General features: G+C 48.4%; 2 protein-coding genes across 2 annotated transcripts in view; one reads left to right on the top strand and one right to left on the bottom strand.

Moving 5' to 3' along the window:
- Positions 1–3,487, bottom strand: part of LONP1 (lon peptidase 1, mitochondrial) — a 19,822-nt gene extending 16,335 nt beyond the window's left edge. Inside the window, 3 exon segments of the mRNA XM_006896369.1 lie at positions 3,042–3,311; positions 3,313–3,393; positions 3,395–3,487. Coding sequence (XP_006896431.1) covers positions 3,042–3,311; positions 3,313–3,393; positions 3,395–3,487 — 444 coding nt within the window.
- A 737-nt stretch (positions 3,488–4,224) lies between these two features.
- The window catches only part of CATSPERD (catsper channel auxiliary subunit delta), a 119,768-nt gene continuing 101,978 nt past the window's right edge, over positions 4,225–22,014 (top strand). The window contains exons 1-5 of the mRNA XM_006896432.1: positions 4,225–4,295; positions 5,945–5,999; positions 7,930–8,006; positions 9,831–9,903; positions 13,742–13,856. Of these exons, the coding sequence (XP_006896494.1) occupies positions 4,225–4,295; positions 5,945–5,999; positions 7,930–8,006; positions 9,831–9,903; positions 13,742–13,856 (391 nt within the window). The remainder of the gene's footprint in view (positions 4,296–5,944; positions 6,000–7,929; positions 8,007–9,830; positions 9,904–13,741; positions 13,857–22,014) is intronic.

Raw genomic sequence — 22,014 nt, 5'->3', positions numbered from 1 at the left:
TATGTTTATCTCCTTAAATATTATGATGCTGCCCAATTGATCTATCAACAGATTCTAGGTGTTTATAAAATTGTTGTTGTTAGATTCCACTATGAGTCTATTACGACTCAGGGTGCCCATATGAACAACATATCTGAACCTTGCCCTCTCCTGCCCATCTTCTTGATCTCTGTCATGCTCAAGTCCACTGAAGTACAGTGGTAGTCACTGTATCTATCATCTTATTGAGGGTTTTCCTCTTTCACTGACTCTACCTTTCCCGGCCTGATGTCTTTCTCCATGGCCTGGTTCCTCATTAAAACATGCCCCCCCAAAAAAAAAGATATTGTTCAATTTTAAAAAAAAAAGAGAAGTGAACTCAACATCCATTTTCAAGAACATTTTTGGCAAAACGTGATTGCTTGAAAATCCAAACCCTCCTGCTCTTATTAATGTTGAAAAGGCAGTGCTAACCGTGCCTAATTTGGGGAAGGCCCACCCACAGGCACTGACTTCCTTCGTTTTCAGTGGGAGCTGCTCCCTAACCACACTGTCCCTCCTTCACCAGTCATGGAGCGCTCAGGCTGCCAGCTCATCTCACTTTCCCCGTCTCGCACAGGTGGTGGGACCTCGGCATCTCTGGGCAAGCATCTTGTGGGTTGAAAATGGGGAGTCTGACAGCTGGTTTCTTTCAGGACCCACTGCCAACAATTCACGGCGCCTCCGCGTGGCCTAGTGGGAAAGGAGTTGTGCTGCCAACCCAAAGGTAGACAGTTCAAATCCACTAGCAGGATAAAGACGTGCAATCTCCTCCAGTGCTATGTACAGCCTCTGAAAACTCACTGGATGGTCAGCTGAGTCAGTTCCGACTTGAAGGCAATGTGATCAGAATAGCAGTTATCGGGGAGAAGCATGTTTTAAGAAGTTTTCAAAGGTGGCTGACCATCGCTTCTCGGCCTTTTGGCTAAGCTCAAGTGTAGTATGTGTTTTTATCAGTTTAACACCTGATATGCCCTCTATTCGAGGACAATATACTACATGGATTTCTGGAACTAGGAGATGGACTAGGAAGGAGCTTGCTCTGCCCGTGCCACGCATCATCCTGGTCATGCAGCACCACCAGGATGATGCACCCCTTTGGCAAGGGGAGGGAAACAAAAGGTAGGAGGCCAGGCTCTGACTAAAATCCGGGGCCAGAGGAGGACCTGGAAGCCTGTTAATGCCTTCTCTAACCGAGCTGCCCGGCCTCCGCTTCAGGACTCTCTGGGCAGTGCAGGAGCACAAGGGCAGAGCTGACTCACTAGTGACCTTGTTGATGTCTTTAACAGATAATTTTATTCCACCCCAGCCTAGTTTCCACGTCAGTTTAAAAGGGGAAAAAAACCAAGACCAGGAGGAGGAGGGGGTTGGGCAGGTCCTTCTGACCCTGAAAGCTCTCATCCTGCCATGGGTTACTTCCTATTACATCGTCCCAAGCTTGCTCTTAGTTTGATAGGATCTTATTTGCTTACTGTCTCTTGCCCTATGCACTGAGACTGTTTGACTTGTTTTCTCCTTGTTATGTGGCCAAAGTTTAAGAATACTTTGTTGATTCTCCCCAGATTTAAGGTTCATCACACTTTAAGGCGGTTGTTGTTAGGAGCCAGGGGTCCCAAGCACCCCACCACCTTGCAACCTTGGGTCGCTGAACAGAGGCTGACAGGCCCCGAGAGCAGAAGTCTTGCGGGGGACTTTGACTTTCTTCTTGTCCCTCCTCCTTCCTGTCCCCTTTTAGGGAGAGGCGAGAGTTGACTACGACTCACAGAGACCCTATGAACACAGCTCTGACCCCTGGCCTAGCTTGAGTCAATCTCCTTGCCTCCGACACACTTTAAGGTAAGCGGTTTGAATTCATCAGCTGCCCCTCCAGAGAAAGACGGCTGCTTTTCCTCGCAGGCTATTCACTGCTTTCTGAAACGGGCTGGAGGGTCAGCTTTGGGTTGGTTCTGACTTGATGGCACACAACAAATCATACTTTGAACCTGAGCAAGGCTACCTAGATGGCTCAACTTTCAAACACTATTCAGGCTTACAAGGTGACCAGTAACACCACGGAGGAATTTTCTCTTTAGGAAAAAAAAAAAAATAACAGAAAGTCCAAAGTGGTGTAGTTGTTCAAGGACAAAGCTCTGAAGGCAGGAAGGGGCAGGAGAGAAGGGGTCAGTGGAAATGAGAATTACAGGGAGGAAGTGGGAGAAGTGTGATTCCGTTGAGGGTGTTGTTGTTCAGGTAAAACAAAATGTGTAGGGATGGCTGGACAGAAAGGCAATTTGCTCTGCGAACTTGCACTCAAATCTCTCTCTCTCTCACACACACACACAAAGCACACTTTGTTGAATGTTTAAACTGCTTCCATCTCATCCGCCTTCTGAAGACTCCTGTACCAAATACTGCTGTTACTCCTCAGTGCTGCCTTCTTACAGGTTGCCATGCACTTAGTAGTCTTGTTTATCGCTACTCTCTTCCTTTTAGAATGAATGTGGCCCATCCTGTTCACCAGTAGTGTCACTGATCTGCAGGACAATGTCTGGCCCAAGTATTCAAATAAAGAGGTGTTGTGTTCCCCCCCCCCCATTTTTTGAGATAAAACAGAGAGCATAAAAGACAGGGTGCCAGTAGTTCCAAGGTCTGAAGCCTCAAAGAGTTTTTAGGGAATCAAGTCCTCTCACAAAGCTTACCAGCCACAAGACTGACCGCCTGGGGGAGATGTTGCGAAACATTTACTAAGATTCCCCAGCAATGCAAGCGGGTTGCAATAACCCTCGGACCTCTGCCCGCACCGATTTCTAGGGCTGGGATTCCCAGTGCGATTCCATAGAGTCCTACATCTACTGGGCTCGACTCCTTGCCTCTGACAGTGACCCTACGGGATCCTAGAGAGTGAGACGTCAGGAATTGGAACTTGAGGCTTCGACAAGCTCCGTGTCTGAGAAAGCTGCGCTGAGCCGAGGCGCTAAGTGGACCCTCGGTTCGACCCGCTGCCGGCAGAAGCGGGGACACGGAGGCCGAGGGGCTCTCATTACCTCGATAATCTTGATAAAGCGCGGGAACACGGGATTGCGGGTGACGGCGATGAGCGGCAGGTGCGGGAACACGTCCGGGATGGTCATGGGCGTGAGCGCCGTTATCACGGGACCCTCTCCGCCGCCCGCGCTGCCCCCCGGGCCCGCGGCCCCGTCCTCCGCGCCGCCCTCGGAGGCGTCCTCACTGCCCGAGAACGAGCCGCTGCCGCCGCCGCGGTTACTGCCCTCCCACAGTCCCCGCCACTGACCAGGGGCCCCGGGGCTTCTCCCCTGCAGCGGCCAGGGGAGAGAGGCGTCGCAGGCTCGCCGGCCCCTGGACAGCCAGGCTTCGGAGGCAGTTGGGGCCCGTCCCAACGCGGAGGCCAGAAGTGGCCGTCGGAGTGCCCAGCACCGCGCTGCGCCCCACAGTCGCACGCAGCCTGCGCCCGCCGCCATGGCCCGGCCATCCTGGCGACGCGCGGAAATTGCGTCACTAACCCGCGTCGGGCGAGCCGCGGTGAACGTGACGCCCGGGCCGTTCACTGTGGCCGCGCGGGGAGGGGGGGCCTGGGGGAGAGCGGGGGACAGGGCCTGGAGCGCCACAGGGGGCGGGGCCTGGAGCGCCAGAGGGGGCGTGGCCATGAGGAGTGCGGGGAGGCGGGGCCTGGAGGCGCGCGGGGGACAGGGCCTGGAGCGCCACAGGGGGCGGGGCCTGGAGCTCCAGAGGGGGCGTGGCCATGAGGAGTGCGGGGAGGCGGGGCCTGGAGGCGCGCGGGGGACAGAGCATGGAGCGCCACAGGGGGCGGGGCCTGGAGCTCCAGAGGGGGCGTGGCTATGAGGAGTGCGGGGAGGCGGGGCCTGGAGGCGCGCGGGGGACAGGGCCGGGACGAGAGCTGGGAGGCGGGTCCTGGAGGGAGGCGGGGAGGCGGGGCCTGGAGGGAAGCGGGGAGGCGGGGCCTGGAGGAGGGGGACGCGAGCTCCACGCCCCGCGGCGGGCCAGCTTCGCAGTCTCTTGTCACCTTCACCTCTTTGGGTCACGAGAGTGTAGGTTATACACGCCAGGGCACTAGAAGGTGAACGGTTTTTGTTGCAAACGTCGTTTCTGGGAGCGTGATTCTGATAATGCGCAGGAAGGGGGCCCAGCGCATGCGCAGTCTGGGACGCAGGCCCACGTCTGTTGATGGCCTTGGGTGAAGGCAGCGAGATGCTGGTGCTGATGCTGGTGGCGATGACCTTGCAGCTCTGGCCTCTGGGCAGAGCGTTTAACTTGTGCAGGTGGGGGCTGGTCTCCCAGTGTGGGGTGCTGCCGGGAGGACGAGGCGGAGTCCCCAGACAGTTCTTAGGGACCCTCAAGTACAGAGTAGAAGTGGTCAGTTGGGTTTCCAAGCTGTAAATCTTTCTAGAAGCAAGAGTGCGTCATCTTTCTACCGTGGAGTGGGAATGGCTGGTAGATTCGAACCACGTACTTTTACTCCCGATGTGCACCCAAGGCTGCTGGCCCATCTCCAAGCCTTCCCATTTCTACTTCAAAACCCAGACTCCCAAGCCAGTCCCTTTAAGTCACCATAGCTATCCTAGGCTTTGCGCTTCTATTCATTTCCCAGCCAGAGATCAAGAGGTTTTATTTAAAGACGAATTCATCTGTCAGTTATTCCCCTCCCCTGGCTCATGGGAGGAAATCCAGGCTCCTCAGCCAGGCTGGTTGCCTTTCCTCCATGATGAAGCCTCAAATCTCTCAGCAGCAGCACAACCAACGTTGGAGGCTGAATCTTTCTCTGTTGTGAGTGCTATCCTGTGGATTTAGGATATTTCATGGTATCCCTGGACTACAAGTCCTGTTGCTCTAGTTGAGCAATCAAAAAACTACTGTAGGCATTGTCCCCTGGGGACTTTACTCGCAGTCTGGCCATTGTCTACCTCAGGATCATCTTGCTAGTTCTGGACTTGGGAACCAGGGACATTTGCTATTATTCTGTCTTCCCTGGGTGGTTAACATCAGCAACCAGAGTTTGAAGGTTTAAGTCGACCCAAGGCACATGGAAGAAAGTCTGATCTTCTGAATCAGTCACTGAAAACTCGATGGACCAAAGTTGTTGTCATGACAGAGTCAATGTGACTTTGAAGAGAGGACAACTGGCTTCCAAATGATTTGGATTCAGAATTCCATTTACAAATTACTATTGTTCTTTCAGCCCCAGCCCCCTTCTGGGTGGGGAATATATCTATAAAAAATCTATATCTCAAATCTATATAAAAAGTAAGTCTAGGCAGGAGTTTCTAATCTGGACACTGAATTAGCTTTTAAGTACTCTTGAGAATTTTATCTACATTTTTGTTATATCTATTTCTAAGAGACCAAAACGGGAGCTGTGGTAGCTTAGTGGTAAGGAGTTGCACTGCCAACCCAAAGGCATGTGGTTCAAATCCACCAGCTGCTCAATAGGAGAAAGATGGGCAATCTCCTTCCGTTGGGTTTACTGCCTTTGAAAACCAGCTGGAGGGTCAGCTATGGGTCCATTCCAACTTGACAGTCCATGACAATAATGCAACAAGAGGTCCTGGTGGTACAATGGTTAAGCACGTGGCTGCTGACCAAAAGGTTGATGGTTTGAACCCACCCTCAGCCTGTGTGAGAGGACACTCTGGCAATGATCTGCTCACATAAAGAGTACTGCCTGGGAAAGGCTGTAGGGCAACTGCTCTGTCTCGTGGGGTGGCTGTGAGTTGGAATCAACCTGACAGCACCCAACAACAGGAGAGGGCATGTAGTCATCGGATTTTTCAAGGGGCCCTCTAACTCCACAAACTCCAGAAAGAGTACCCTCGACTTCACCTACAGGGGACCTGATAAGGCAGACCCATGCCATTCACCTTGAATAATCAGTGAGAACTGACAGATGATTTCTCTTACGGCTTGCCTCTAGTAGCCACACAGTGAGGACAGGAAAAGTGTTTGCTATGGACAAGAAAATTCCTGGGGTATGTAGTGTGGACTTAGCCATCATTTCTTTGCCTTTTTATTTGTTGTGTTGTTGGATTTTTTAATATATGATGAGAAGGTTGGAACTAAAATCTGCTACTAATTTTCGGGCCAGTGCTGTGTCAGGATTTTTAACCATATTTTATTTAATCCTCACAAAATCCTCCCCAGGAAATATGTCTTTCCTATGTCACTTGATGATATATTTAGAAGCTGGCTGGAAGCCGCTCGGCGGCTTGAGCTAAATTGCAAGACCGGGTGTAAAATTCAGCCCTTCTGTATTTTTATTTTGTGCTGTCTTTCCCACTATTTGGTAGATTTCCAAAAGCATTTGTTGATAAAATGTAGTGCCACTGGAAAGACTGTATCACCATGAACTGTGGTTCAAATGCAAAAGGAAACAATTTCATAGATTTAAAGAGTTTCTTTTTGACATTGTTACTTCAGAAGGGGTAGCTGCTTTTGCAAACCATCTTCAGGGGAGTTCAATCTCAAATACCTGAGAATCTCTAAATAAACAGTGGTATGAATAAGGGATGATGAGATGTAACGAATTACTCTGTGAGACTTTTATTTTTGTTTTTAACATATTGTTGTTGTTGTTGTTATGTGCCGTCGAGTCGCTTGCGACTCATAGCGACCCTATGTACAACAGCCCTAAACTCCGCTCTGTCCTGTGCCAATCACACTGTCTCTGACACTCCCATCCCAATTATCCCAGTCACTGAATAAATCCACCTCATAGAGGGCCTTCCTCTCCTGCGCTGTCCCTCTACCCTCCCAAGCATGATGTCCCTCTCCAAGGACCGGTCTCTCCTCACAACATGTCCAAAGTATGTTAGACGGAGCCTCAGAATCCTTGCCTCCAAGGAGTCACCCAGTTTAACCCTTTCCAGGACAAATCTGTTTGTTTTCCTAGCAGTCCATGGTATTCTCAATACTCTTCTCCAGCACCACAGCTCAAAGGCATCAATTCTCCTTCTATCCTCTTTGGTCATTGTCCAACTCTCTGATGCATAACAAATGATTGTGAAGACCATGGCCTGTATCAGACGTGCCTTGGTCTCCAGAGAGACACCATTGCTCTTCAGTACTTTGGAGAGGTCCCTAACAGCAGACTTTCCCATGGCAATGAGCCTTTTAATTTCCTGGCTGCTGGTACCAAGACTGTTGACTACAGAGCCAAGCAAACTAAAGCTGTGTACAATCTCAATCTCTTCACCATCCATTGTGATGCTGCCAATTGGTCCAGTGCTGAGAATCTTTGTCTTCTTGACATTGAGCCTCAATCCATATTGTAGGCTGCAGTCCTTGACACTCTGCAGCAGGTGCTTCAGGTCCTCTTCAGTTTCAGCAAATTTGACCTAATTATAGTTTTATTTTTTTTAAGCAGGTGTTGGCATCCACTTCCTAAACAACATACCTTTGGAAACTATGAAATTTGATAAGTGATGATAGTTATAAAAACGCTTCAGGCCTTTTGTTCATAGGGTCGCTATGAGTTATGCTGACGTGATGGCAATCAACAATTACAGATTTACGGGATGTGGCAAAAATAATACTGAGACTTCTTGGGGTTTTGTTGTTGTTGTTTTTTAGTGACTTGGACATACCATTTAATCTCCCATTTGGGGGTCTTCATATATATCTTTGCTCGTGAGAGTATCCTTCCTCCATCTCTTCATCCATTTGTATCTCATCATTGTTCAAACAAACAAACAAACATGGAATTCTTGTTTATACTTGACTCAGCTTCCTCCAAGAACAAAACTCAGACCAGGCACTGTGTTCATTACTCACCCACCATAGTCCTACCCACCATAGTCCTACCTCACCCTTTGAATGTCTAACTTTGCACAATAGGAACCTTTTTGTCAGGTGTTTATTATGATTATGATTATTACTGATACTTTGTGATTCTCTCTCTAGAAAGTGCTGTATTTTGATTCTAAAACCACAAGCTTGATTAAACATCCTTGCAAGGAAAACTTGGCTGTGTATTTAGGGTAAGTTGCCATTGTTACATATTGTTACTTATTTTTTTAATGAACAGCTTTGAATTGCCCTTCTTCGTTGATCTCGCAAACATCCGTGAAGCCCTTTCTGCCCTGCATTGCTGGCTGCTGGCCTGGGGTCAGAGGATAAAAGAGAAAGACAGCAGTGAAGTAACCGAGACAAATCACATAGGAATTAGTGGTGGGGTTAGGTGCTCCAGCCTGGGGGGACCTGTGCACAAGAGAACAAAACATTGAACATTTACCCCCATGTGCGTTAGCTTGATGTGGGTCACGATTGCAGTGGTTTGCTGGGCTAGAGATGCTAGAAGGAGAATTGATGCCTTTGAGTTGTGGTGCTGGGGAAGAGTATTGAATATACTATGGATTGCTAGAACAAACAGGTTCACCCCAGAGAAGGTGAAACCAGAACACTCCTTGGAGGCAATGATTCTGAAGCTTTGTTAGACATACTTTGGACATTTTGCAAGGAGGGACCAGTCCTTGGAGAGGGGCGTCATGCTTGGGAGGGTGGAGGGACAGCACAAGAGAGGAAAACCCTCTATGAGGTGGATTGATTCAGTGACTTGGGTAATGGGGGTAGGTGTGTCAGAGGCAATAAGATTGACACAGGATGGAGTAGGTTATAGGGCTGTTGTACATAAGGTCGCCATTGAGTTGCAGGCAACTCAACGGCACATAACAACAACAGTCATCTCCTTTACCGTGATCTGATGTGATTGGCCAATCAGCAGTTGTGGAAGTTTCCTGAGGTGTGTGACTTGCGTTTTGGGGGAGGAGGATCTGTATATCTGGTGGCCTAGTGGTAAGGCACTGGAGAAGAATGGGAAATCTCCCCTCATGCGATTAATTGCCTCTGAAAACCTGCCACAGCGTCAATTATGGGGCAGTTCCAACTCGGTGGTTCACACAGGGATAAGGAGCTGCACTGACAACCAAAAGTACACAGTGTGAGTCCAGCAGCTGCTCCATGGGAGATGGACAGTCTCCTGCCTCGTGGCTTACAGACTCTGAAAGCGCACTGGAGGGTCAGCTATGCTTCAGTTCCAACTTGATGATACGTAACTGCTGAATACAACCTATGAGCCTGCAGCCTGCCGTCCTGCCTGCCTGCCTGCCTTGGATTTGTCAGCTTCCTCTGTTCTATGTGTTAGAAGCCTCCAGCCTGATGCCTGAACCACAGATCTGGGACGTGCCAGCATCTACAACTGCACAAATAATTTTCTTGACAACTCCTCTTTATATGTACTCACACAGAAAAGAGGGAGGGAAGGAGGGAGGGAGGGAGGGAGAGGGAGAAAGAGAAAGGGTGGGATAGAGAAAGAGAGAGAGGGGGAGGGAGGGAGAGGGAGAGAGGGAGAGAGCGAGAGAGACCACATGCGTGAGCTCTGGCAGGATAGTTCAAAGGGAGTTGAACTGCTAACTCACATCCAGGGCTCTTGGGTAGTTCAAATCCAACAGTCACTTGGAGGGAGTAAGGTGAGCAGTCTCCTCCTGTGTGATTTACAGCCTTGGGAACCTGGAGGGTCAGCTGTGAGTTGGCTCTCACTTGGTGGCAGTGAGTTCTATATAGAAACGTTTTACAGCAACAACAGCAAAACAATGAGCGAGCACCTACCTATGAGGTTCCTAGTGATAAAGGAATGCTGATTGAATGGAACATGTGGGTTTTTTTTATTTTTTAATTTTTTAAAATTTTCTTCTTTTGAATGGAACATGTTTAAAGTGTCTTCATTGTGGTTTTGTTGCTGCTCTTGTGTGAGGTGGTGCTAATTTACCTTGGTTTGTGTTTGTTTTTTTTTTTGTTTCTTTCAGAGGACACGTGTTTTTTACCACGGACAACTTTGACAGCAGTATCATCCCGTTTACCATCCCTTATTCGATGCAGGTAGTCATTTACTTCATCTGAAGCACATTGCAGGCTAGCACAAGGCTTTGATCTGTTTTTTTTACAGGGTCTCTATGAGCTGTTTTTGACTCAGGGGAAACTAGTAGCAAACAACAATAACGATCAGTAATATTCAGTTATAGGCATTGTTTGAGAATACCTTAATCGAGGTGTTGATTTTTAGCTGGGTCTCTTAAAGATGCTTAGAGCACTTTGTTAGCCCAAAGCAGCATCTTGGTTCCTGTTGTTGGTAAGAGCCACTGAGTCATGTTCGAGTCACAGGAACACTATGAATAGCAGACCTGACCCCTGTCTTGTCCTGAGCCATTCTCCTTATCACTGACACACTAGAACCCACTGCTGCAGTCACTGTGTCAATCCATCTCTTTGGGAATCTTACCCTCTTTTGCTGACCTTTCCAAACCCGACGTCCTTTTCAAGGAACAGCCTTTCCTAGCAACATGCCCAAAGTTTGTGAGACCAAGTCTACCCTCCTTGCCTCCAAGGAGCACTCTGGCTGCATCTTTTCGAAGACATATCTGCTTGTTCTCTGGCAGTCCATAGACAATTTAGTCGTACTCTTCTCCAACATCACAGAATCAAAGGCATCGACTCTTCTGTTATCCTGATTTGTTGCACAGCTCTCAGATGCATAGCAAGTGACTGAAAAGACCGTGGTCCAAATCAAGGGCACCTTAGTCTTCATACTGACAGATTGTTCCTCAATATTTGGGAGAAGTCCTTGACAATGGACTTCCTGTGTGTAATACATCTCCTGATCTACTGTCTGTTGGTGCCAAGGGTGCTGACTGTGGATCCAAGTAAGATGAAATCACTGAGAGTTCCAGTCTTGCCTTTTACATATCGTGATGTTGCCCATCAGTGTGATGGTAGGAACCTTTGTCTTCTTAGCGGACTATGAGACTAAGTCACGCGTGGTCTACTCCGTATTCCTCACCAACGTCAAAATGTACCAGGTCTTCATTCTTCCTTATTCACTGGCTGGACTTGCGTGCGTGTGGATGAGTCAACATACTCTGGCTTGGCTCAGATGCACCTTGGCCCTCAAAGTGGCATTTTTGCCTTTTAACACTTTAAAGAGGGTTGTTGATTTTTTGGTTTGTTTGTTTGTTTTATTTTTCAACTGATTTTCCTAGTGCAACATGTCCCATAAAAAGCACAGCCTAGCAGTACTCCAGGGCCTCTCTAGTCTGTCATGTGGGGTCACCACAACTAAAGGCCACTTAGGGCATTTGACAACAGCATGACCCAGAGTGCTTGGATTTGGGCAGAACCTGTTCTTCCTGAATGTAGCCTCGGTCATACAACAAAGACTTTCAACATATTGAACTCAGCTTTCCTGTGTATTGATATAGCTGATGTTGTTGTCATTATGTGCCGTCAAGTTGCCTGCAACCCATAGTGAGCCTGTGTACAACAGCTCTGAAGCCTGCCCTGTCCTGAGCCAGTCTCACTGACTCCAACACACCTTCCCCCATTGCCCCAGTTACTGTATCAATCCATCTCACCCAGGGTCTTCCTCTCCTGCACTGTCCCTCCACCATTTTGAGCATGATGTCCTTCTCTAAGGACTGGTCTCCTGGCCAGATGCTCAGAGTATGTGAGGCAAAGTTTCAAAATCCTGTCCTCCAAGGAGAAACTTGGTTTCACCCTCTCCAAAACAGACTTATTTGTTCTCCTGGTGGTCCATTGTATGTTCAATACTCCTCTCCAGCACCACAACTCAAAGACGTCCGTTCTTCTTCTGTCTTGGTCCAGCTGTCTGATGCATAACATGTCTCCAGACTAACATCATTTCTCCTCAGCACTCTGTAGAGTTCCCTGACAGCAGACTTCCCAAACGAAATTCATCTTTTGATTTCCTGACGGCTGGTGCTAAGAGTATTGACTGTGGAGCTGAGCAAACGGTAATTGTTAACCTCATCTCTTCTCCATCTATCATGGTGCTGCCAATTGGCCCAGTGGTGAGAATCTTTGTCGTCTTGATGTTGAACTTCAATCCATATTGAAGACTACAGTCCTTTACCTTCTGCAGCAAGTGCTTCAGGTCCTCCTCAGTTTCAGCAAGCAAGGTTGTGTCATCTGCATATCACAGGTTGTTGAGCCTTCCTCCAATCCTGATGCCACACTCCTCCTCATTAAGCCCAGCCTCCCAAATGACCTGTTCCACATAGAGGCTGGAAAGGTAAGGAGACAGAACACATCCCCGACGCACTCCTTTCCTGATTTTGAACCACGCTTTCCCTGTTCTGTTCTGATGACTGCCTCCTGGTCCAAGTGTTGGTTCTGCATGGACCCAATCAGATGCTCTGGGATTCCCCTTCTCCTCAAGGTTAGCCACAAATTGTTGTGATCCACACAGTCAAGTGCCTTTATATTATATCTAGATAATATAGTTATTAATTATATAGCATATAAAATAGTGGTATTATAGAATTGCTATAATGTGCTAAGATCTTGTTTCCAAACACAATTAGATTTCCAGGTACAGGGGCCAGGCTGTCAACAGATACAGTAAATCTGTGGCTGTCAAGTTGATTCTGATTCACGGGGACCCCGAGGCGTGGGTTAGCCCTGACTCGTCGTGTTGCCTAGGCTGTGAGTCTGGGTGGAATCCAAGGTGTCGCGGTGGGTGTAGCCCTCTGCTGCTGAGAGGTTGGTCGGTCACTGCCACCTGCTCCTGCGGAGAAAGCTGTGGCACTCTGCCTCACTACGGACCCGACAGGACTCTTAGTTGTCCCTTGGCCTCTGCAGTGACTCCGAGTTGCTGAGAGGAGGCTTGGGTTTTATTTAGACTCAACAGAAACCAACTCTCGCTTCCTCTCCCTGAGGTGGATTCGAACTGCCCACCTTCCAAATAGCTTGCTTAATCAGTGAACCACCAGGGCTCATTACATCTACTTCTGGAGGGGCATAATTCATACAATAACAAGAGGAGGTGACTTCCCTCGCCCCTACTGCTAAGAGGGGGAGACTGGCTTCAGGGAAAGACCGGTATCCCTGAGTGCTCACCACACGTGCACAGCCTCCTCCGGCCGCTTCTCAGTCCAGGCCCACAGTGTGGGCGCCCTCTGCTCCTCCCTATCCATCTGCCTCATCCCTGTCCTCCTCTCTGAACCCCTTCCTGACATCTTGGCCTCCAGGCCCTTCCTACCCTCGTTCACTGCCTCAAGCTGGCCCCTACTCACAATAAAGTGTCACTAGCACAATAAAGTGTTACCAGTCCTGTGCCATTGACCATTACTGATCTACTCAAGTCCATGGTCACAACCGCTCTGCTTTGAGAGCCTTCTAACCTGGGGGCTCATCTTCCTGCACTGTTGGTGGTGTGTTGCTGTTAGCTGCTGTCAAGTCAAATACAACTCCTATGAAGAACAGACCCGAGCCCTTCCCTGTCCTCAGAGTCTCTGACACACTCACGCCCACCGCCCCAGTCACTGTGTGAAGCTACCTGATTGAGGGTCTTCCTCTCCTGCACCCGCCCTCCACCTCTTCAAGGAACAGCTTCTCCTCGCAGCATGCCTGAAGTATGGGAGATGACACATACAAACGGGACACAGTTCAGTGGAGGACAGTGACCTTGAAGGACAAGGCAGAGCTGCCCGGGGGGACTTTCCATGACAGAAGCCGACTGCCACATCCTTCTCCCGCTGGGTGGCTGGTTGGTTGGTCTGACTGGCCCACCTTCCTGTGAGTGGCTGAGTGCTTTAACCACTGCCAGTAGGGGTGCTTCCTCAACTTGTGACTGACAGTACCGCCCTTTGACCTGCTGTCAGAAGAGGCTCCTGATGGCCGTTTTTCTGACCATTATTTCCAGGTGAGCTCGCCAGTGGTTACGTCAGCCCATTTTGCCGGCACGGTCCTGCTTTTCGTGATAAACCAGAAAGTTTTTGCTTACAACTATGAGACCAACAAGTGGAACGCAGCCACAGGTATGTAGAGAGGTTTTGCTTACAACTATGAGACCAACAACTGGAACGCAGCTACAGGTCTGTAGATTTTTAAAAAAATTATATTATTTTTACGTGTACCGTCAAATCAGATCTGACAGGTACAGGAGGAGATTTCCCCCTCCTCCAGCAGAGCATCTGGTGGATTTGAACCGTGTGCCTCTGGGATTGCAGTGCAGCGTCTTGCCACTAGGCCACCAGAGCTGCCCTAGGTCTGTAGATTTGGACGCTGTTGGTTTTGCTTCCATTTTTCTGCGCCCGTAAAACCAGAAGCACTGGCTTCGTGTTGGTTCTGATCCTCGGTGACCCTCCACGGGGTGCCAGGGCTGTAATGATAAGAGGCCGCCCTTCCCTCTCCCTCGGAGACGCTGGTGGGCTTGAACTGCAGGCCTCTTCGTTAGCTCAGCTGTACACACAGCAGAGCTGCTGCTGTCACGTGGAGACCCTGCAGGACAGAGCAGAAGACGCCGGGGCTTCCCGGGCTGTCATCTCCCCAGGAACACCTGCCTCATCCTTCTCCTGTGGCGCACCTGGTGGGTTTGAACTGCCCACCTTTTGCTTAGCAGCCAGATGCTTTAACCCCTGTGACACTGGAGCTCTGGGAAGCCTTAGAAAAGGACAAAAACCTGAATTTTTAAAGTTGACTCTTGGGACAACATAGGGGTAAAGGGTGCTGACCTCCCTCCCAGGCAGTGGAAAATCCATGTCTCTTTAGAGCACTGAACACTATGGGTTTGACCTACATGTGAGCTGGCTGGCCAAACTGTTCGGGCCTTGGGCGTGATTAATATCTTGGAGTTTTTAAGGGGATATGTGGAACACCTGAGAATCACCCCAATAACAACAGATGAGGGGGATCTGCAAGGTTTAAGGTCAAGTGTGTCTGTAACCCTCGCCTTCCTGGGACACAGCACTCAGCCGCACTGCAATCCTGCCAGCCCTTCCTCAGGGCATGTCGGGTCGGCTTACACGACAGTCTACAACTGCGGACATGCTATTATGTAGTTCTCTGCCCCAGAGAGTTACTGAGTCAGAAAACAACCCCAAAGCGTGTGTGTGACAGGCAGCCTGGTGACCTGTCCGCAGGGGACTGAACTGCTAACACCCCCCACAACCCATCAGCTCCCCAAGGAAGAAAGGCGAGCCATCCCTGCCCTTGGCATTGACAACCTTAGAAGGTCCATGGAAGGTCAGCAAGCAGCAGGTTCCAACAGCAACAAGAGGGCATGAACCACACCCAAGCCGGAACGCCAGCGAGTGGACGCCTCCATGCTCCTAGTCCATGTGTCATCTCGTCCTTTTGGGTCCAAATCAAAATTCACCCAGGCCTGGGTCCTGTGGGATGTGGCTGTCAGTCTATCACCTGCAGCAAAGGCCATCAGCAGGACACGGTGATGGTCTGGATGTCGGGTGGGGAGCAGAGACCAGGCAGGGGTTGAGAATGACTGTGGCCGAGATGGTGGAACTGTTGAGGCTGCATCTGTTACACTGAGGGCAGGTCAGAGCAGACAGCGGTGGGGCAGTGGCAGAATTCTGTCCTTCCACGTGGGAGACCTGGGTTCGATTCCCTTAGAAGGCACTTTATATGCAGCCACCCCCTGTCTGTCTTTGGAGGATGGCACGTTGCTGTGATGCTGGGCAGACTCCAGCAGAACTTCTAAATGAGGAAGAAAGGGCTGGCAATTGTCTTCCCAAAACCAACCAATGAAAAACCCGCTGGCCTCTTTTGCCAATGAGACTAGAAGAACTGTGAAATAGTGCCCAACTCCCATTACCAGACAATTCCATCCAAGAACCTGTAGAAGAACCTTGATTAAAAAAAAAGTATATGCACAATTCCAAATTCTGTGGACCTTAGGCTTTCTTCTAAGCCATGGAAGCAGACGAATCCCTAAAGCCACTGCCCTTTGAAGAGGATCTTTAATCAATAAAAAAATACTGTAAGGGACCTCTGGTGGCCTATTGGCAAGAGGCTGTGCTGCAATCCTGAAGGCTTGCAGTTAGAATCCACCAAATGCTATGCTGGAGATGGAGGGGCAATCTCCTTCTGTGCCAGTCGGATCTAACTCGATGGTGACACACACACACACCCCCAAAACCCAAACAAACCCCAAAACCCACAACAAAAAACAGCAACAACTGTGAAGTCTTAAAATGAAACAGTAAACCAAAAAGCCAGGCTCACTGCTCTGAGCCCGTCCTGACTTACGGCTGCCCTGTGAGCCTGTCCTGACTCAGATGTGATGGAAAGACCATGGCCTGAATCAGACACACCTTAGTCCTCAAGCTGACATCATTACTTCTCAATAATTAGGAGAGGTCTCTAACTGCAGACTTTCCCAGGGCAATGTGTCTCCTTGTTTTCTGACTGCTGGTTCCAAGGCTGTTAATTGTTTGTTTGTTTTTTCTATAATTATATTTTATTAATTTTCATAAACATTTACAGAGATTTTGGGTTTCCATTCATTCATTGTTGCACTGTTTTCTCCACCCTCACCCCTAGTTCGTTCTTCTTCCCCCCCAATGTCTGTTTTAATTGTCCAATTGCCAAGGCTGTTAATTGTGGATCCAAGCAAGAAGAAGTTGTTGACAGTTTCAATCTCTTCCACATCCATCATGATTCTGCCTATTGGTCCAGTGGTAAGAATCTTTGTTTTCTTGACATTGAGACGCAATCCATACTGAAGACTGCATTCCTTGATCTTCTGCAAACAGTGCTTCAAGTCCTCTTCACTTTCAGCAAGCAAAGTTATGTAATCTGCATAACTCAGATTATTGATGAGTCTCCCTCTGATCCTGGTGCCCATTCCTCCTCACGGAGTCCGGCTTCTTGAATAATTTGCTCAGTATACCAAGCCAAAGGTCGTACGGCCCTGCTGTGTGCAATTGCTGTACAGCAGTAACTTGTGGTTGCTGTGAAGCTGAACACTGTGACACTGATGTGTCAAATGTGTTAATTGGTTACCCATGGTGGGCAGTGTTTGGTGGAGCTCCCCAATTAAAACAAGCTTGGAAGCAGGAGTGGCATCCACTTCCGTAATAGCTTGCCTCTAGAAACCCTATGAACCTGGAGAGGGGATGGGAGACACACAAGCATTGAGGACTTTCCTTCATAGGGTCACTATGAGTTACCTACGACTCAACAGCACTTAACAACAGCAACAACAACTTTAATGTTAATAGATACAGTTTGTTTGGCTCAACAATCAACACTTTTGGTATCATTATCCTGGAAATCAAATGATGAATTGCATTGGGAAATTCTGCTGTCAGGGACCTCTCCAGAGTACTGAAGAGCAACGATGTCAGTCTGGAGACTAAGGTGAACCTGACCTAGGCCATAGTCTTCGCAATTACTTGCTATATGTGAGAAAGATAGACAATGACTAGGGATGATAGAAGGAGAATTGATGCCTTTGAGGTGTGATGCTAGGACCATGGACTGCTAGGAGGAAAAACAAGTTCATCCTAGAGGGGGTGAAACAAGGTTGCTCCTTAGAGGCAAGGATGCTGAAGCTTCGTCTGACATACTTTGAGCATGTTGCAAAGAGTGACCAGTCCTTGGAGAGGGACATCATACTTGGGAGGGTGGAGGAACAGTGCAAGAGAGAAAGACCCTTGATGAGATGGATTGATTCAGTGCCTAGGGTAATGGGGTAGGTGTGTCAGAGGCAATAAGGTTGGTTCAGGATAGAGCACGGTTGAGAGCTGTTTTACATAGGGTTGCTATGAGTTGCAAGCAACTCAATGGCACATAACAACAACAGATTGAATAGGTATGGAGAGAGAATACAGCTTAGAGACATACCCTTCTTAATTTTAAACAATGCAGTGTTTTCTTGCTCTGTTTGCACAACAGCCTCCTGGTCCAGGAGGAATGCGGTATCAGGATTGGAGGAAGATTCATCAACAACATATGTTATGTAGATGACACACCTTGTTTGCTGAAACTGAGAAAGACCTGAAGTGCTTTACTGCTGAAGGTCAAGGACTGTAGTCTTCAATATGGATTGAAGCTCAACATCAAGAAGACAAAGATTCTCACCACTGGGCCAATTGCCAGCATCATGATAGATGGAGAGGAGATTGAAGTTGTTAACAGTTATAGCTTGCTCTGCTCCACAGTAAACACTCTTGGCACCAACAATCAGGAAACCAAAAGACGAATTGCACTGGGAAAATCAACTTTCAGGGCCCTCTCTAGAGTACTGAGAAGCAATGATGTCAGTCTAGAGACTAAGGTGCGCCTGATCCAGGCCATGGTCTTTACAATTATATGTTATGCATCAGAGAGCTGGACAATGACTAAGGATGACAGAAGAAGAATTGATGACTTTGAGTTGTGCTGCAGGACAAGAGTCTTGAACATACCATGGACCACCAAGAAAGCAAATAGGTCTGTCTTGGAGAGAGTGAAACCGGGTTTCTCCTTGGAGGCTAGGATTTTGATGCTCCATCTCACATACTTGGTCATGTTGCCAGGAGGGACCAGTCCTTGGAAAGGACATCATGCTTGGAAGGGTGGAGGGACAGTGCAGGAGAGGAAGTCCGTGGATCAGGTGGATTGATACAGTAAATAGGGCAATGGGGGTAGGTGTGTCGGAGTCAGTGAGACTGGCTCAGGACAGGACAGGCTTCAGAGCTGTTGTAAGTAGGGTTGCTATGAGTTACAGGTGAGTCGATGGCACAGAACAGTAACAACTCTTTAGTATTTGGAGAGGTCTCTGATTGCAGACTTTCCCCGTGCCATATGTCTCCTGACTGCTGCTACAAAGTGTGTTGATTGTGGATCCAAGTCAGAGGAAGACATTAACAATTTCAGGTTTTTTTCTCCATCTACCATGACGCTGTATGAGGAGAGGTGTGGCATCAGGATTGGTGGAAGATTCATCAACTATCTGCGTTATGCAGATGACACAACCCTGCTTGCTGAAATTGAGGAGGACCTGAAGCACTTGCTGCAGAGGGTCAAGGACATTGAGGCTCAATGTCAAGAAGACAAAGATTCTCACCACTGGGCCAATTGGCAGCATCAGGATGGATGGTGAAGAGATTGAGATTGTTCACAGCTTTAGTTTGCTTGGCTTCATAGTCAACACTCTTGGCACAAGCAGCCAGAAACTTAAAAGATGTATTGTGATGGGAAAGTCTGCTGTTAGGGACCTTTCCAAATTATTAAAGAGCAATGGTGTCACTCTGGAGACTAAGGTGTGCCTGATATAGGCCATGGTCGTTGCAATCACTTGCTGTGCATTAGAGAACTGGACAATGACTAGGGAGAATAGGAGGAGAATTGATGCCTTTGAGCTGTGGTGCTGGAGAAGGGTATTGAGGGTACCGTGGACTGCAAAGAAAACAAACAGGTTCGTCCAAGAGAGGGTTAAACCAGGCTGCTCCTTGGAGTCAAGAATTCTGAAGCTCCGTCTAACATACTTTTGACATGTTGCAAGGAGGGACCAGTCGTTGGAGAAGGACATCATGCTTGGGAGGGTGGAGGGACAGCGCAAGAGGGGAAGACCCTCTATGAGGTGGATTGATTCAGTGACTGCGGTAATGGGTGTGTGTGTTGGAGACAGTGCAATTGGCACAAGACAGAGCAGAGTTTAGGGCTGTTGTACATAGGGTCGCTATGAGTCTCAGGCAACTTGATGGCACATAACAACAACCACCACCATGACTTTGCCTATTGGTCCCAGTGGTAATAAGGGTATAACTAACATAACTGGCCCAAAGGTAGACAGTTTTGATTTAAGCAGCTTCTCCTCTGGAGAAGGATGGCCTGTTTTCCCCCATAGGAACATACAGCCTCGTAAACCCAATGGAGGACCACTGTGGATCAGATCACCTCAACAGCAGTGGGTTTCACATGAGAATAAATGACAAGGCAACTCAGAAATTTAGGCAGAAACCTTGCCTGAGGGAGGAAGAGTTCGGCAAAGGAGGGTAATTGTAAAATGTCGATGATCATGGCCAAGCCAAAGCCACGGTGACACAGCCTTTTGTTGTCGATGTCAGGTGCTGTCAAGATGACTCTGACGCCTCCTGACCTCGTGTGAACAGGTCAAAGCCTTGTCTAGTCCCGGGGCCTTCCTCACAATGGCTACGGTGCTTCAGCCCCTGCTGTGGTCACTGCGTTTTGTTGAGGGTCTTCACTGCATCAGTCCGTTTTGTTGAGGGTCTTCCTCTCCTTCTCTGACCCTTCACTTTTCCAAGCGCGGTGTCCTTTTTCAAGGATTGCCCCTCTTGACAACATGCCCAAAGTATAGGAGATGAAATGTCACGATTCTTGTCTCGAAGGCACTCAGGCTGCATCTGTTCCCACACAGATTCGTTTATTCTTTTGGAGGTCTAGTGTATATTTGGGAGAAAGGTGGGAAGTTTCCTTTTGAGTGATTGACAGCTTCTGAAAACCCCGTAAGAGTCAGTTCTGACTGGATGGCACATAACATTGTATATTTAATATCCTTCAGCACCATAACTGGAAGGTATCAGTTCTTCTCTGGTCTTCCTTATTCGTTGTCCAAACTTTCAAAATGCATATGAAGCAACTGAAAATACTATGGGTTGGGTAATGTACACCTTAGTCTTTAAACTGACATCTTTGCTCTCCAGTGCTTTGGAGGTCCTTAACAGCAGATTTGCCCACTGCAGCATGCTTCTCCCACCCCTCCCCATCCACTGTGGTACCCGCTTCAGTGCCTGAAGCCTATGTTCAAGGAGGCCAGGCAATGGTTCAGGGCTACAGTTTGCTCTGACATGGAACACTATGGCAGACCCACGGGAACGGGCCTGCCATCAATCCAAACCCAAACCCACGCATCGTCGCAGCATGCCTTCTGGTTTCTTGACCACTGCTGCAAGTTAATTGTGGATCCCAGTAAAAGGAAGTATTTTACAATTTCCACCTTTTCTCCATTTATCAAGATCTTGCCTCATGGTCTGTGTATCTTGGGGAAATACAATTAAGTCCATAACAGATAGTAATTATTGATGGTAGCACAATATTGGTGTGGTTGTTGGTAGGTGCTGGTGTTGTTAGGTTAGGGTTAAGGGTTAGGGTCAGAGTCCAGGTGATTACAATTTATAGAGACCCTGTGAATAAAGGGCCTGACCCCTGCCTTATCTTGTTCCATCTCCATCATCTGTGATACACTTGTACCTATCGATACAGTCACTGTATCAATCCATCTTGTTTAAGGTTTTGCTCTCTTTTGCTGACCCCTCACCTTTCCAAGCAGGCTACATTTTCCCAAGGACTGTTCTCACCTAACAAATGCCCAAACCATGTGAGATCAAGTTTCACCATCCTTGTCTGTAAGGGGCATGCTGGTTGCATTTCCTCCAAGACAGATTTGTTCTTTTGGCAGTCCACGGGGATGTTCTGTACTCTTCTCCAACATTGCGACTGAAATATATTGGTTTTCTTCTGTTATTCACTGTATAACTTTCAAATGCATAGCAAGTGATTGAAAAGAGAATGGCGTGATTCAGGTGCACCTTAGTCTTTAAACTGACATCATTACTCCTTAGCAATGGAGAAGTCACTGACAGCAGACTCTCCCAATGCAATATGTCTTTTGATTTCCTGACTACTGGTGCCAAAGGTATGGACTGTGAATCTGAGCAACTTGAAATTATTAACAACCTCAGTCTTTTCTCCATCAAATCACTGCTGCCTAGTGGCAGTCAGTCTAGAGACTAAGGTGCACCTGATCCAGATCATGGTCTTCCCAATTGCTTGCTGTGCGTCACAGACTTGGACATTGGCTAAGAAGGACAGAAGAATTGATACTTTTGAGCTGTGGTGCTGGAGTTTTGAACATAGCATGGGTTGCCAAGAGAACAAACGGGTCTGAGCTGGAGACGGTAAAATCAGTTTTCTCCTTGGAGGCAAGGACTTAGACGCCCCGTCTCACATACTTTGAGCATGTTGCCAGGAGTCCTTGGGTAAGGACAGCACGCTTGGAAGGGTAGAGGGTCAGTGCAGGAGAGAAAGACCCTGGATGAGATGGATCGACACAGTGACTGGGGCACTGGGGCAGGTGTGTCAGTGATGGTGATGTTGGCTCAGGACAGGACAGGTTCAGAGCCTTTGTTAATAGAGTTGCTATGAGTCATAGTTGACTTGATGGAACACCAC

Source organism: Elephantulus edwardii, unplaced genomic scaffold, assembly GCF_000299155.1.
Source record: "Elephantulus edwardii isolate Elephantulus edwardi_28Jun2011 unplaced genomic scaffold, EleEdw1.0 scaffold00185, whole genome shotgun sequence".
NCBI lineage: Eukaryota > Metazoa > Chordata > Mammalia > Macroscelidea > Macroscelididae > Elephantulus > Elephantulus edwardii.
Note: the sequence above shows the minus strand (reverse complement) of the source record. Positions and strands in the feature narration are given on the sequence as shown.